Source organism: Stegostoma tigrinum, chromosome 2 (assembly GCF_030684315.1).
Source record: "Stegostoma tigrinum isolate sSteTig4 chromosome 2, sSteTig4.hap1, whole genome shotgun sequence".
Lineage (NCBI taxonomy): Eukaryota > Metazoa > Chordata > Chondrichthyes > Orectolobiformes > Stegostomatidae > Stegostoma > Stegostoma tigrinum.
In genome coordinates, this window is record NC_081355.1 from 108,092,276 (window position 1) to 108,106,959 (window position 14,684).

The 14,684-nt window shown below is 40.8% G+C and overlaps 1 protein-coding gene across 2 annotated transcripts in view; it reads left to right on the forward strand.

Annotated features, from left to right (window-relative positions):
• The window catches only part of dync1li1 (dynein, cytoplasmic 1, light intermediate chain 1), a 46,999-nt gene extending 33,244 nt beyond the window's left edge, over positions 1–13,755 (forward strand). Inside the window, exons 13-14 of one of the 2 annotated variants that reach the window (XM_048556899.2) lie at positions 9,946–10,019; positions 12,552–12,663. In XM_048556899.2, the coding sequence (XP_048412856.1) occupies positions 9,946–9,986 (41 nt within the window). In that variant the 3' untranslated portion in view covers positions 9,987–10,019; positions 12,552–12,663. Of the gene's footprint in view, positions 1–9,945; positions 10,020–12,551 lie in introns of both variants that reach the window. The other variant, XM_048556888.2, reaches the window with a different exon arrangement.
• The last annotated feature ends 929 nt before the right edge of the window (positions 13,756–14,684 follow it).

Genomic DNA, 14,684 nt, shown 5'->3' on the forward strand with positions numbered 1-14,684 from the left:
ATTCCATCGCACTCCTGACTTGTGTCCTGAAATTTCTGAGTCTTTGGGGAGGTGAGGTGAGTTACTTGCTACAGAAGTGCTATCTCTGAACTGCCTTTGTGGACAGTGCTTATATGGATGGTTCAGTTCATTTTCTTGTCAATGATAACCGCACCCCACCCTCCACTCAGAATGTTGATATGGGGGACCCCAGCAATGGTACTGCCATTGAACATCATGGTTAATGGTTAGCTTTTCTCTTATTGGGGAAGATCATTGTCTGGCACTTGCGCGGTACAAATGTTTCTTGCCATCTCAGATCAGCACAAGCCTGGATGCTGTTCAGGACTTGCTGCATAGACACACACAAGTCACTTCTGTACTTGAGAAGCCGCAAATGATGTTGGAGGGAAGATCTTTGAAGCATCTGAAGATGGTTGATCCTGGACACTAGCCTGTGCCACTCCTGCAGATTTGTTCTTGGAATGAGATATTAGTCGCCAGTGACTACAGCCATCTTCCTTTGTGCTAGGTACAACTCCAGTTAATGGAGAGTTTCCACTCTGATTCCCATTGTTTCGAGTTTTGCTGGGCTTCTTGACACCAAGTTCCTGGATCCCTTACAAAACTTTCCCATTCAAGGGTTACAAACCAAAGTATATCACATGACCAACTGACAATTGGCAGACATCGGTCACGTTTTCAGTTTCAGCACCTAGGTTTGAATTTCAGTTAAACATGGTGTAAAATTTCCTCTCTTATCCCCCTCACTGTAATTAAACTAAAATAATTTCTGTAACTAACAAATCTCCTTTACATGGATTCTAAAGTACACTCATACTCGCAATATGTTACTTAGGTATGTCAAAGTTGTTCTCTTTTAGTATGGTCAGTCAAAAGTGGAAGATATCTTTTAATTCTTGGTGACACCAATGTCACAATTTAACAAAAGAACAATACTTCCAATATGTACCTGCTATTAAAATATTTTTATGCGAACAGTAATGCCTAACATTTGAATCCAATGCTACAGAATTATGTATTTCATAAAATCTGCAAATGCAAGTTGAGCAACTTGATTAATTCTTTTTATTTTGCAATACATAGGAAAGTACGCTAGCAGATATCGCAACCATTTTTCAGTTCAGTACACAGTTAATTGAATGAGTTCAAGACGCTATATGCTGTATTTGGTTTTCAAAACACGATTGTAAGTTATATGGAGAAATGTATTCAATTGCTGATCATTTAAAAACCAAAGAAGACATTCTGATGGTGTGTAATTGTGCATATAATGAATCCTATTTACTGAACTTCTTTGTACCGTTTGTAAAGCCGCAACTGGGGACAATTGCAAAAAACTCCAGTCTTTTTAACTTTTCAGAGGACAATAAAATTTTCCTTTATATCCTTCCAGAATTATAGTGTTCTCTCACCAGCAGCATGGGTATGATGCTAGGTTAAATGTAAGCACCATGCTAAGTCTGCACAATAATTTATTTCACATAACTTAAGAATACTCTTGGGGAAATTTCTTCAGATGCATATTTCTGCTGTGACCTCAGGATTCCCAAATTGCTTTACAACCATTGGAAGTTTTGTTTTGTTAGTGGGATGGCATCTCTAGCAGCCCAGCACTACTTCACAATTCCTGTTGCCCATTGAGAAGGTGGTTGTGAGCCACACCCTTGAACTGCTGCAATCCATCTGATGTAAGGACATCCACAGTACACTTTGGGAGGGAGTTTTGGGATCTTGATTCAGTGACTATGAAGGAATGATATATTTCAAAGCCAAAATGGTGTGTGACTCAGGTGGGAACTTGCAGACGTTGGTAACCCCATGCAACTGTTGCCCTTGACCTTCCTGTAGTGCAAAGGTTTGGAGTGTGCAGGAACTTTGGAGAGTCAGTATTTCACCTCTTGCAGATGATGCAAAACTGGCCACTGTGTGTTGCTGGTGGCAAGTGTGAATAGAGAAGGTGATAATTCAAGTTCCAGTTAAGCGGGCTGCTTTGTCTTGTTGTGTCAAGCCTTTTCTTGAATGCTGGAGCTGGACCCACCAGGGCATAGGAAGACTACTCGATCACACTCCTGGCTCATGTCTTCCCTGGTGGGCAAGCTCTGGGAATTCCAGAAGTGAGCTACATATTGCTCTAGTCTGCTATGCCCCTCCCTCTTTGCTTCTTCAACGGAAACTATTGCATGAGCCATTGCAGAGAACAGTTAAGAGTCAACTACATCGCTGTGGCTCTGGGGTTACATGTAGGCCTGATTGGCCAACCTGCTCGTGAACCAAATGAGTTTTGATGATTGTCAAGGTCACCATCACTGAGACTGGCTTTCACTTCTGGATTTTATTAGTTAAATTTAAATTCCACAAGCTGCCATGGTGGGATTTAAACTTGTATCTGTCAAACATTAGCCAGGACCTCTGGATTACTAGTCCAGTGAATTACCACTGCAGCAATGTTGTAAAAAAACACATGGTATTTTGGCATATTGAATAGTGTTGCAGTGTAACCAATACACCAGTAGTTAATGGTTAATTTTACATTTTAAATTTTGGCATTGTTTGTCTGGTGCGCAATGCATTCTTGTTCTAACTTTCTTCTTGTTCTGTGTGTGATGACAGTTGCTGCAGGTTGTTGGCCTCGTTAAGGTCAGTGTTTTGCTTAAGCTTTGAGCTTTTGGAATCATGAGGGTTGCACAAATTAATTTTCTTTCAGTGCTCAGCATGCCCATTCTTTTTACTTTATTTCAGTTTGAATGCTGATTTTTGTTTCTTAAGCCCTTGGGCAAAAAGAAACCCATTTTCATCAGTTTGCAAACCACATGGTCTTTATTATCCCAATTGGCAAAAATGTATATCAATTAGATATTTATGACTAGCTGCAGTTCCTTTTGAAGTTCTGGATATTATGATACATACATCACTAAAAAATGCAGTTACTGGCACAACTGGTTTGCACCTAATGCATGTAAAAATTCAATCTAGTACAGCGAAGAAATATTCTTGAGCATACTAGAAAGTACACTTTAATATCTCTGCACTTAAAGTTACAATGGTACTGAACTGAGTTGATGCATTCCAGTTGAATATCATAATAAAAGTGTAATTTAAAGTGTACACAGTCTCAATATTAACTCATTAGTAGGACTGGCATACAAAGCACGACTTGAATCTCTTAACCAATTCATTGTGTACCTGAATCAGCCATTGGTTTATACTAAGACAATCCCAGGGATATAGTGATCCAAAACATCATAAATTCCAAAATCATGCGTGATACAAGTAAAGTTCCATAAAAATGAAGTTTAATAATTCAACTAGTTACCATGCTCATGAACATTACTACCAAGTTGCTTTTATCCTGCAGTTCTGTACCAAAAACATTAACTAATTGGAAAACATAACTGAGGGTCTGAAGTTCACGAACACAGGTAATACAAATGTGGACAGTTAAGCTGCTTGTGGCCTCAATTCTTAAGGTCTCTGTCCTTAATGTTACAGAATTCTACAAAAAGCAAATGCAGGTGTACCTTGCTATCTATCTCCTGTTTTCTTATGCTTTTATTAAAATATTGTAATCATAGTTGGAGTCAAAGCAGATAATTTCCAGGTTCCACCTGTGCCAGCTATTTTCTGGATAGTCACAGCACAATCATATTTTTCATTTTTCCTATCTTCTTTCCTCATGCTCAAATATTCAATGCAGAAAGGCAACTTATGCTGATATCATAATACTGTGGGAAAGCTGAAGGTGGTTGAAATTGTTTCTTCTTTCCGTCTCATAGAGAGGACTATTACCACACCACCTGCTGGAGTTCAGAACTTACGAATCATTGAATAGAGGGTGAATATTTGAGAATTACACTCAGCACCAGACTGCAGTATTGCTACAACTGTGAACCTACAGCATAGTGACATTCATAAAGTCAACCCCAGCCCTTTCTCTGTACTCTTGTTAGCATTTTCTTTACAGATATTTTTCTCCTTTTAAAATCTATTGTGGACTTTGTGGTGCTGTTTCTTCTAGAACATTCTATGTCCTAACAGTGCATTCAAAAGGAATTAGACTCTTACCTGAACAGGAAGAATGTGCAGGGAGAAGGCAAGAGAATGGAACCAAATGAGTTTCTTAATCAGAAAACTGGTATGCAGACAAAGAGCAGGATGGCCTTCTGTGTTGTACCATTTTTTTAGATTTCCTTCAAGTTAAAGCAATATCTGTGAAACTCTGTTGTTCTGGAATGTGGCGAACATTGACAAGGCCAAACTGATTTTGTTTTTAATGTGCTGATTCAGGGATGTGGACATTGCTGACTAAACCAGCAGTTATTGCTCACCTGAACTTGCCTTGGAGAAGGTGGTGTGAGCTGACCTCTTGAACACTATAGCCTACATGGTGTGGTTGCACCCACAGCACTATTCGTATGACAGCTCCAGGACATTGACCCTATGCTAGAGAATAAATGGTAACATAGTCCCAGTAGCAGTGTATGACTTGGAGGGAACGTGTAGGTAGTGGTGCTGTTGTGGTGGTAGAAGTGAAAAGTTTGAAATCTGCTGTCAAACGAGACTTGGTGGGTTGCTGCACTGCACCTTGTAGATAATGTACACTGCTGCTCCTGTTCTGGTGGTAAAGGAATGAATGTTAATAATTAGGGTTAGAAAGCTTCCTGCTCTCCTTGCGCCCCTTTTGGAAGCCTACCCTGTCCCCATGGCCCCTTTTGGAATTGCCCTCTACCTGCATCTCTCTTCGGAACCCCTACCCACTCCCTGTGACCCCTTTTGGAAACACCCCTTCTCCCAGTGCCCTTGAAGTTCATTACTAACTGTCAGCAGCAAATCTAGACAAAGCCTAGCCTACAATTGGAGGAGTAAATCTTCAACATTTTACCTTCTATTTTTGTAAGTGTCTTTACTCTGGTCACCTCATGAGTGAATTTTGGGGATGGATATGCCCACCTTCCTATGTATCTAGAGTACTATATCACTGTCTGTCTGACTTACTTTCAAACGATGATATTGCTGAGAGGTGGGATGTAGATGAGAAATAACAGGTAACCACGTTTAGATTCTTCAGACCAAGACACATTTTGAGTCCTTGGTGTTACTGACCGGATGCTTATTGCAGTGCAACTTGGTAAGGAGTATATTCTGTAAATAGTATTTTAATTTGCTTTGTGCACCTCCTGTCCAATCACAGATGCAAACTATAATTTCCCATTATGCCAATGCCACAGGTTTATTGTGGATGTATCATTAAACGCTGCTGTTATTGTTCGGGGATGAGAACACGATAGTGAGTTGCTATCTTGAACAGTTGGGACGCATATAGTGCTGTTAGGATGTGAATTCTGGGGATATTGACTTCATGATGTTATGTGACATGGAGGGGAATTTCGAACGGAGTGTTTTTGTGGACCTGTTGCTTGTAGTTTTGCTGGTAGAGGTGCCAGTTGTGGAAGATGCAGTCGAAAAAGCCTGGATGAGACCCTGCAGTACATCTTCTAGATGGTGCACGCTGCTGCCACTGTGCATCAGTGGTGAATGAGCAGCCAATCAAGTGTGTTGTTTTGAGCTGGATAGTGTAAAGCTGCTTCTGTGATAGAGTTACTCATCAAGGCCGGTAGAAAGTATTCCATCGCACTCCTGACTTGTGCATAATGGACAGGCTTTGGGAGACAGGAAATAAGGCAATGCTACTTCCTGTAGTGTCATAGAATCTTAGCTGTACTGCATGGAAACAGACTCCATCTCATCCATGTCAAACAGACACCCTGAATTAATCTAGACCCATTTGCCAGCATTTGGCCCATATCCCTCTAAACCCTCCTTATTCATTTACCCATCTAGATGCCTTTTTAAATGTTGTAATTGTACCAGCCTTCTCCAGTTCCTCTGGCAGCTCATTCTATGTATACACCACCCCCTGTATGAAACAGTTGCGCCTCAGACCCCTGTTAAATCTTTCCACTCTCAACTTAAATCTATGCCCTTGAGTTTTAGGCCCCCCCACAAGACCTTGGCTATACAACCTATCCATGCCCTTCATGATTTTATAAACCTCTAAAGTCATCCTTCAGCCTCTGACGGTACAGGGAATATATCCCCAGCCTATTCAGCCTCTTCCCTATAGTTCAAACCCTCCAACCCTGACAACATCCTTGTAAATCTTTTTTGAGCCCTTTCAATTTTCACAACATCCTCCCTATAGCAGTACTCCAAAAGTGGCCTAACCAATGCCCTGTACAGTTGCAACGTGACCTCCCATCTCAAAGCACTAACCAATGAAGACAAACATACCAAACACCACCTTCACTATCCTGTCTACCTGGGACTCCACTATCAAGGAACTATGAACCTGCACTCCAAGGTCTCTTTGTTCAAGACCTGACCATTAAGTGTACGAGTCCTGCCCTGATTTCCCTTTCCAAAATGCAGCGCCTAAATTAAACTCCATCTGCCATTCCTTGGCCCACTGGCCTATCTGATGAAGGTGCTGCTGTACTCTGAGGTAAGCTTCCTCACTGTCCACTACACCACCAATTTTGGTGTCATCAGCAAACTTTTTAACCATACCTCCTATGTTCACATCCAAATCATTGACATAAATGCCAAAATTAAGTGATGATATACCTGCAGAATTACCAAAATCTGACCTGCTCTTGGAGCCCTAACATGTAAATGGCTGGCCCAAATCAGTTTCTGATTAATGGTAAACCTATGGATAATGATCATGGAGGATTCAGCAACTGTAGTTGCATTAAATATACAATAATTAGTTTCGTTTACAATGCTTATTGCCTGGTACTTTTAATGCAATTACTTGTCACTTATCAGCCTAAGCCTGAATGTTGTCCAGGTCTTGCTGCATTTGCACACAGTGAAATAGCCTCTCTGGAGAGTTACAAATGAAAATTATGTAATCATAGAGCAAGCATTTCCACTTTTGGTCTTTTGGAGTCAAGATTGCTGATTAAAGCAGCTGAAGATGATTGAGCCAGAACAGTAACCTGAGGAACCTCAGGAAGTGATGGTTAAATTGTTAATCCAGATACCCAGGTAACATTGATAACAAAGTGTGGAGCTGGATGAACACAGCAGGCCAAGCAGCATCTCAGGAGCACAAAAGCTGACGTTTCGGGCCTAGACCCTTCATCAGGGAAGGGGATGGGGAGAGGGAACTGGAATAAATAGAGAGAGGGTGGAGGCTGACCGAAGATGGAGAGTAAAGAAGATAAGTAGAGAGGAGAGTATAGGTCAGACCAGGGAAGACAGACAGGTCAAGGACGCGGGATGATGTGGTAGGTAGGAAATGGAGGTGCGGCTTGAGGTGGGAGGAAGGGATGGGTGAAAGGAAGAACAGGTTTGGGAAGCGGAGACAGACTGGGCTGGTTTTGTGTTGCAGTGGGCGGAGGGGAAGAACTGGGCTGGTTTTGGGATGCGGTGGGGGAAGGGGAGATTTTGAAGCTTGTGAAGTCCACATTGATACCATTAGGCTGCAGGGTTCCCAAGCGGAATATGAGTTGCTGCTCTTGCAACCTTCAGGTGGCATCATTGTGGCATTGCAGGAGGCTCAGGATGGACATGTCATCTGAGGAATGGGAGGGGGAGTTAAAATGGTTCGCGACTGGGAGGTGCCGCCGTTTGTTGCGAACCGAGCGGAGGTGTTCTGCAAAGCGGTCCCCAAGCCTCTGCTTGGTTTCCCCAATGTAGAGGAAGCCACACCGGGAACAATGGATACAATATACCACATTGGCAGATGTGCAGGTGAACATCTGCTTGATATGGAAGGTCATCTTGGGGCCTGGGATAGGGGTGAGGGAGGAGGTGTGGCGGCAAGTGTAGCACTTCCTGCAGTTGCAGCGGAAGGTGCCAGGTGTGGTGGGGTTGGAGGGGAGTGTGGAGCAGACAAGGGAATCGCGAAGAGAGTGGTCTCTCCCAGAAGGCAGACAAGGGTGGGGATGGAAAAATGTCTTGGGTGGTGGGGTCGGATTGTAGATGGCGGAAGTGTCGGAGGATGATGCATTGTATCCAGAGGTTGATGGGGTGGTATGTGAGAATGAGGGGGATACTCTGGGGGCGGTTGTGGCGGGGACAGGGTGTGAGGGATGTGTTGTGGGAAATGGGGGAGACGCGGTCAAGGGCGTTCTCGACCACTGCGGGGGGAAAGTTGCGGTCCTTGAAGAACGTGGACATCTGGGATGTGTGGGAGTGGAATGCCTCATCCTGGGAGCAGATGCGGCGGAGGCGGAGGAATTGGGAATAGGGGATGGAATTTTGCAGGAGGGTGGGTGGGAGGAGGTGTATTCTAGGTAGCTGTGGGAGTCAGTGGGCTTGAAATGGACATCAGTTTCTAGCTGATTACCTGAGATGGAGACTGAGGGGTCTCCTTCCCCCACTGCATCCCAAAACCAGTCCAGCCTGTCCCCTCCCCCCCAGAGCATCCCAAAACCAGCCCAGCCTGTATCCGCTTCCCTAACCTGTTCTTCCTCTCACACGTTCCTTCCTCCCACCTCAAGCTGCCCCTCTATTTCCTACCTCCCACCTCATCCCGCCTCCTTGACCTGTCTGTCTTCCCTGGACTGACCTATCCCCTCCCTACCTCCTCACCTATACTCTCCTCTCTACCTATCTTCTTTTCTCTCCATCTTTGGTCCGCCTCCCCCTCTCTCCCTATTTATTCCAGTTCCCTCTCCCCATCCCCACTCTAATGAAGGGTCTAGGCCCGAAATGTCAGCTTTTGTGATCTTGAGATGCTGCTTGGCCTGCTGTGTTCTTCCAGCTTCACACTTTGTTATCTTGGATCCAGCATCTGCAGTTCCCATTATCACCCAGGTAACATTCTAAGTTCGAAACCTGTCATGGCAGATGGTGGAATTTGAATTCAATAAAAAATAAGTCTGGAATGATTGGCCTAATAATGACAATGAAGCAATTGTTGAATGTCAGAAAAATGCATCCTGAGGAATTGTTGCAGTTATGTCCTGTTACTGAGATGATTGGCGGCATGGTGGCTTAATGGTTAGCACTGCAGCCTCTCAGCATAGGGACCCAGGTTCGATTCCAGCCTCGGGCAGCTGTCTGTGTGGAGTTTGCACATTTTCCCCCGTGTCTGCGTGGGTTTCATCCCGCTGTCCAAAGATGTGCAGGCTAGTTGGATTGGCCATGCTAAATTGCCCGTAGTGTTCAGGGGTGTGTGGGTTATAGGGGAGGTGGGTTTGGGCGGGATGCTCCAAAGGGCGGTGTGGTCTTGTTGGGCCAAAGGGCCTGTTTCCACGCTGTAGGGAATCTAATCTAATCTAAAAGGAGTGTTAATAACATCTCTGAGCAGGTTGATTAGAAATCATCTACTTTGAGAAGCCTAGACTAAGATGATTGAACTCCAACAAAGGCAATTGATTTACTTTGTGCCCAGAATGACTCCAACTGGCAGAGTTTTCCCCCAATTCTCTCAGACTCCAGTTTTGCTAGGGCTCCTTAATGAAATACTTAGCTAAATGTTGCTGTGATGTCAAAAACGGCCACCTTCCTTTACCCTCTTGAGTTGTGCTCTTCTGTCTATATTTGAACTGAGGTAATGAGTCAGGGCCTGAATAAGCTTGGTGGAATCCAAAATGAGCATCTGCGGCCAGATTATTTGTAAGCGTCACTTAAGAGTGTTGCCAGCAGCCCCTTTCCATAAATTTGTTGATGTTGAATGTGGACTGATAGGACGGTAATAGTCCAAGTTTGATATGTCCTTTTTATGTACAGGGCATACCTAGGCAATTTCTGTATTGTCAGATAGATGCCACGGTCACTGGGGCTGGTTTGTCATTGCCATTTCTAGTTTCTAAGTTGATGCCAGGAGGTCTGTCTGGTTTCATTCCTTTCTTTAATATTTGCATTTGTACATGTCTAAGTATCTGCTGATTTTTACTTAAAATAATTTCTCTTCTGGTTTATGCTGCAAAGTTGCATCAAAACAGAATAGTACGCGTTTTACTTTGCATTGATGCCTGATGTGTCATACTTGTGACTCTTCTGAGGTGCGTATATTGAATTATGGCCTGCTCTAAAATACTTTAGTCAGATTTGTGGAGTAATATAGTTTGAGTTTGCTAAATTGAATAACTTCATCTTTTTTAAAAAAGATGACTCAAGCCACTCACCATGTTCTCTCTCACCTACTGTTTCCTCTTCGTGGCATAATACATTCCTTTCCTTCCTATTCTATTGACTTAAAATGTCCACAAATATCTTCAATTTCATTTGATTAGACTTCCAATCACGAGTATTAGAAATCTATCGTGTAATATTAAGGATGCCCCTCAAAGAGAAGAGTCCTTAACTCTGAGAAATAAAATTTCAATTTATTGAATGAATTGCAAATTGGGGATATCCTCTTGCTTTTACCTATTAGCCTGCACTTCCTGCACCTGTTTCAGAATAGTTGGAGCTCATAGTAACTGCTTTCATTGGAAATGCATTCAAATCCTTGAGCATGAATTAAGGGTTCTGGATTCATGATTATAAACCATAGTATCAGTATAATAAATATTACAAGGTGACTTCCAATTACTAATACTGGAAATCTTAGTCAAATAAAATGTCCACAAATATCTTAAATTTCAAGTTAAGAGAATAGGAAGGAAAGTAATGTGTTATGTCATGAAGAGGAAGTAATATGTTCATAATTCAAATTTGTGTAACCTAACAGGCAGCATTTTCAGGCAGCAGGTAGTGCATGTATGGAATGAGCTGCCAGAGGAAGTGGTGGAGGTTGTTACAATGGCAACATTTAAAAGGCACCTGAATGGGTAAATGAATAGAAACGGTTCAGAGTGATATGGACCAAGTGCTGGCAAATAGGATTGCATTTATTTAGGGTATCTGGTCCCATGACCAGTTGGATTGAAGACTTTGTTTCTGTCCAATACAGCTCTATGACTCTAAATTGTTTTGTCCAAAAAAAACCAGACAAATCATCAACTGCCACTTCTTAATTGTATAGTCAATGGCAAAAAATCATTTTTACTTTGTTATGAAATATGTAGATATTTCATCCTTTACTTCTTGAGTTTCTTGGGTAAAATTGATTTCTTAAATGTCAGTTAAATATTAAAAATGTGATCGCACTCTACCACTGTTTCAGCTTCACAAAATGCTGAGGGATAACCTACCATGCTCAATTTTCTTTAATTCTATGGCTTTTTTTTTGGCTAAATGTTATAATGAATTTGGTTCCTTGGTCAAATGTACTATCAATTTATAGAGCACTTACTTAGATACTCATCGCTGCTCAGTGCGATTTTTATTTTCTCAAGTGAAATTAATGAATCCAGCGATAGCTTGACTTTCAATTTATCAGGAATTAGGATTTTACTGTGAACCAATTGAAAATGTGGGCATTACTTCCCCCTTTTTACAAAAATAAACTCTGAAATTGTTGAATTAAAATTGTCATGATAAGTGCTCCTGATTTTAGAACTTCAACTTGAATCACTTAGGAGCATTAATTGATTTAGCTACAGTATCTGTTGAAGTCTATTTGTAGATTGGATAGATTTTGATTACCTTTTGGTAGGTTCTGGTCCAATTGAGTTTAAGTTGTATATTATAGTTTCCTTAAATTCCACACAATTATTTTGGCTGAATTTGCCATTAAGTTTATTCACATGTATATTATTTGCAAGGAACTGGTGTTTTCAAAATTTATTTTGAAAAAAGTTCAAACATCAAAATGAATAAATTACAAACAAATGGCTGTCACCTCATCAGTTGTACTTCTGTGCTTAGTCAATGACATCCACCACCTCTGAAGGAAAAATAGTAATATCACTGCATTGTTTGAGTGATGCTTTAAGATATTGAATCTGAATTCTTACTTCCATAAATTAATGGAGTTTATCTTGAATTTGAGACTTGCTTTCTTGAGTTATTTGAAAGGAACATTTGTTGAGGTTACAAAGGCTGATAATAATCACCATACTTTGCACCTGGAACCACTATGTTCTTGATGCTGATTAACCTGCTTCCTTATTGCTAGTTGGTTGCTTCTACAAACTGTCACGCATGACACTTTTTATCACCAGAAGCAGATGCGTAGTTCACTTTGCTCTTCCATCATATTGTGAACTCACTTTATTACAGTATATTAAGAAAATATTTGTTTATTAAAGCTCACAAGCTCTTGGCTGCTGCACATCAAGATTGATTGGAAGGAGAAATGCGGTTTCAAAGAAAACAGTAAAATGACATGCCTTTATCAGTGGAAAGTGTTTATTAGACTAGACCAAACTAACTTCATACGGAAAATCTCAAACAGGTTGTGGAAACATGAGTACATTGATCAGTGTAATCCCAGTTCTGACTATGGTTTAACGAATGTTTATAGAGGACCAGATAAATGATAAGATTTTCAAAGATGGTGCTGGTTATTAATTTATTGCCATTACTGATATGCTATTAAATTTGCAGGCAGACTGAAATCCAGTCTCACTGTTTCCTGCTGAATTGAAACATAAAGCAAACAACTTCTTTATTTTTCTCTCCACCGCCCCCCAACCAAAAATGTTTAGGCCACAAACCAGTCTTAACAGATGTACAAGCAGAACTGGACAGAATTGCACGTAAACCAGAAGCTGTGTCTCCAGCTCATACATCCATAACAGAAGACAAAGCATCCTGAAGAAAGCAAATTAATACAATGCCCTGTGTTATTGGCTTCACCTCTCCTTTTTCCTTCAGAATGTGTACTGAGGATCAAAGGCTGTTTTTGAAGTATACTGGACTACTACGTTTTGAGTCTTCAATGAGTTGTTCAATGTATGTAAGGAAACTGTTTCGAGAGGAAAATACAATGCTGCAAAATGATTCTGCTAATGTGTTTTCTGAGAGGAAAAATAATGAGAAGAGCTTAATTATTGGAACTTGCATCTTTGTTCAAATAATGCTAATTTGCAGCCAATGTTGATGTGTTATCTGTATTTCCCAGGTGTTAATTTGGGAAATATCATATACTGATGGTGAATACGGTGCCTGACAAAGTATCTAAACGTGTATTGCTGCCCAGAGGCATAGCAGGAATCCAGGCTACATAAACTTTTCAGAAACTTGCATCCTGAAAATACTGCCTCATCTGAATTCTTGGTGGCCAACAAGTATGCAGAACTGAAGTGTTCTTGCAACAGTCTTTAAAATGCTGAACAAAATGGTGCAAAGCCTAATTTTATATACCAATATGTTAGTTGTCAGTCGCAATGTTAAAACAAAATAAAAGGGGATGGAAATTGTCACTCAAGGACAGTATATTACTTCAACTTGAACGCCTTGTGCATTTGTTCTGGTTGTTAGTATATTACTTCCTTAACTCAACCCTGTCTGGTTTCTGTATTGTGCTGTTTCTAATTACAGAAAGATGTGTAAGGATAGCAATCCTTCAATAAAGTTGTATTTATTCTCTGCAACAGATCTAAAAGTACTTTGGGGTTTGTTTTGAAAATGTACCAGTAAATCAACTGTCACTTAAGTGTTTGCCTTTGCACTAACTTCAGCCTCCCTTTAGGAGGCCTCACTCTCCTCTCGTCATTGTTTCATGAAAAGGATAGCCTCAACAGATTTTCTTCACACAGCATGTAATTTTTTTTGTTATTGTTAGTTTTTTTTTTAATGTGTTCAAGTCCCAGATAGCAGAGCCAAACATGAAATGTTTGCTTACAGTAGTGAAGACACAAGAACTTTGAAAATTATGTACCCACTACTTCAAATAAATGCTTACCCAGTCTGAACCTATGCACACTGAGCCACATAAGCGTGATCTTATTTGTCTCTGGTATTCTGTAGCACATTTGGTAATTGTTTTGCTTTGATATGAAAATGAGACATTCAGATTGGTTTCATGTTTGTTTTAATGTCATTCCCTACTGTGGCTCTCTGTATTTAAATGATGAAGCTAGTTGACATATCGTACTTCTGCCTGTTCATTGGTGGTGCTATCCACCTTCACGTTATCATAATTTCCCAAAGCCATTTTATTTTAGAAAATAATGGATTTGGTTTCTTTAAGTCCCCCTTGAAGGTTACTATTGAATCTATTTGCATTGCCTTTTAGGCAGTAAGTTCTGATTTACTGTCTAATTTAAAGGGTTTTTTTTGCCAAACACTTTACCTTTAATTTAGTTGAACTTTTCTGGTGTAGTAAACAGTTTCTACTCATTGCCTTCAAAATTGTGAAGGAGAGAAGGTCGGAAAAAAAGCTGATTTAAAAAAAACAACAGTACTTCAAACAAAGAGAGCAGCCTGGGAAAAATAAATAGAGAGAAATCATTTTCAAAAGGATCGAGAATGTGAGGCCATTGATTTGAAGTAATTAGTGAAATAATCAAATGTGATTCTGGGAGAAACTTTTTCATGTGTGGTTAGGTTCTGGAAGGCTCTGCCAGAATGTGCAATGAAGACAGATTCAATGGAGACATTCAGAAGGGAATAGATAGCTATTTGGGAAAAAAACAATATACAGGATTACATGAAGATGGGAATTTGACATTAAGTGCACTATCTGTACAATGTTCACTTACACTGCAGATCCAGCCTGCACCAGTCAAAACCCACCACCTAACTGTTCTAATCCCTTTTCCAACACTTGGCCCATTGTCTCGTATGCCTTGGCATTGCAATTGAACATCTAAATACTAATATTTTGAGACTATTCA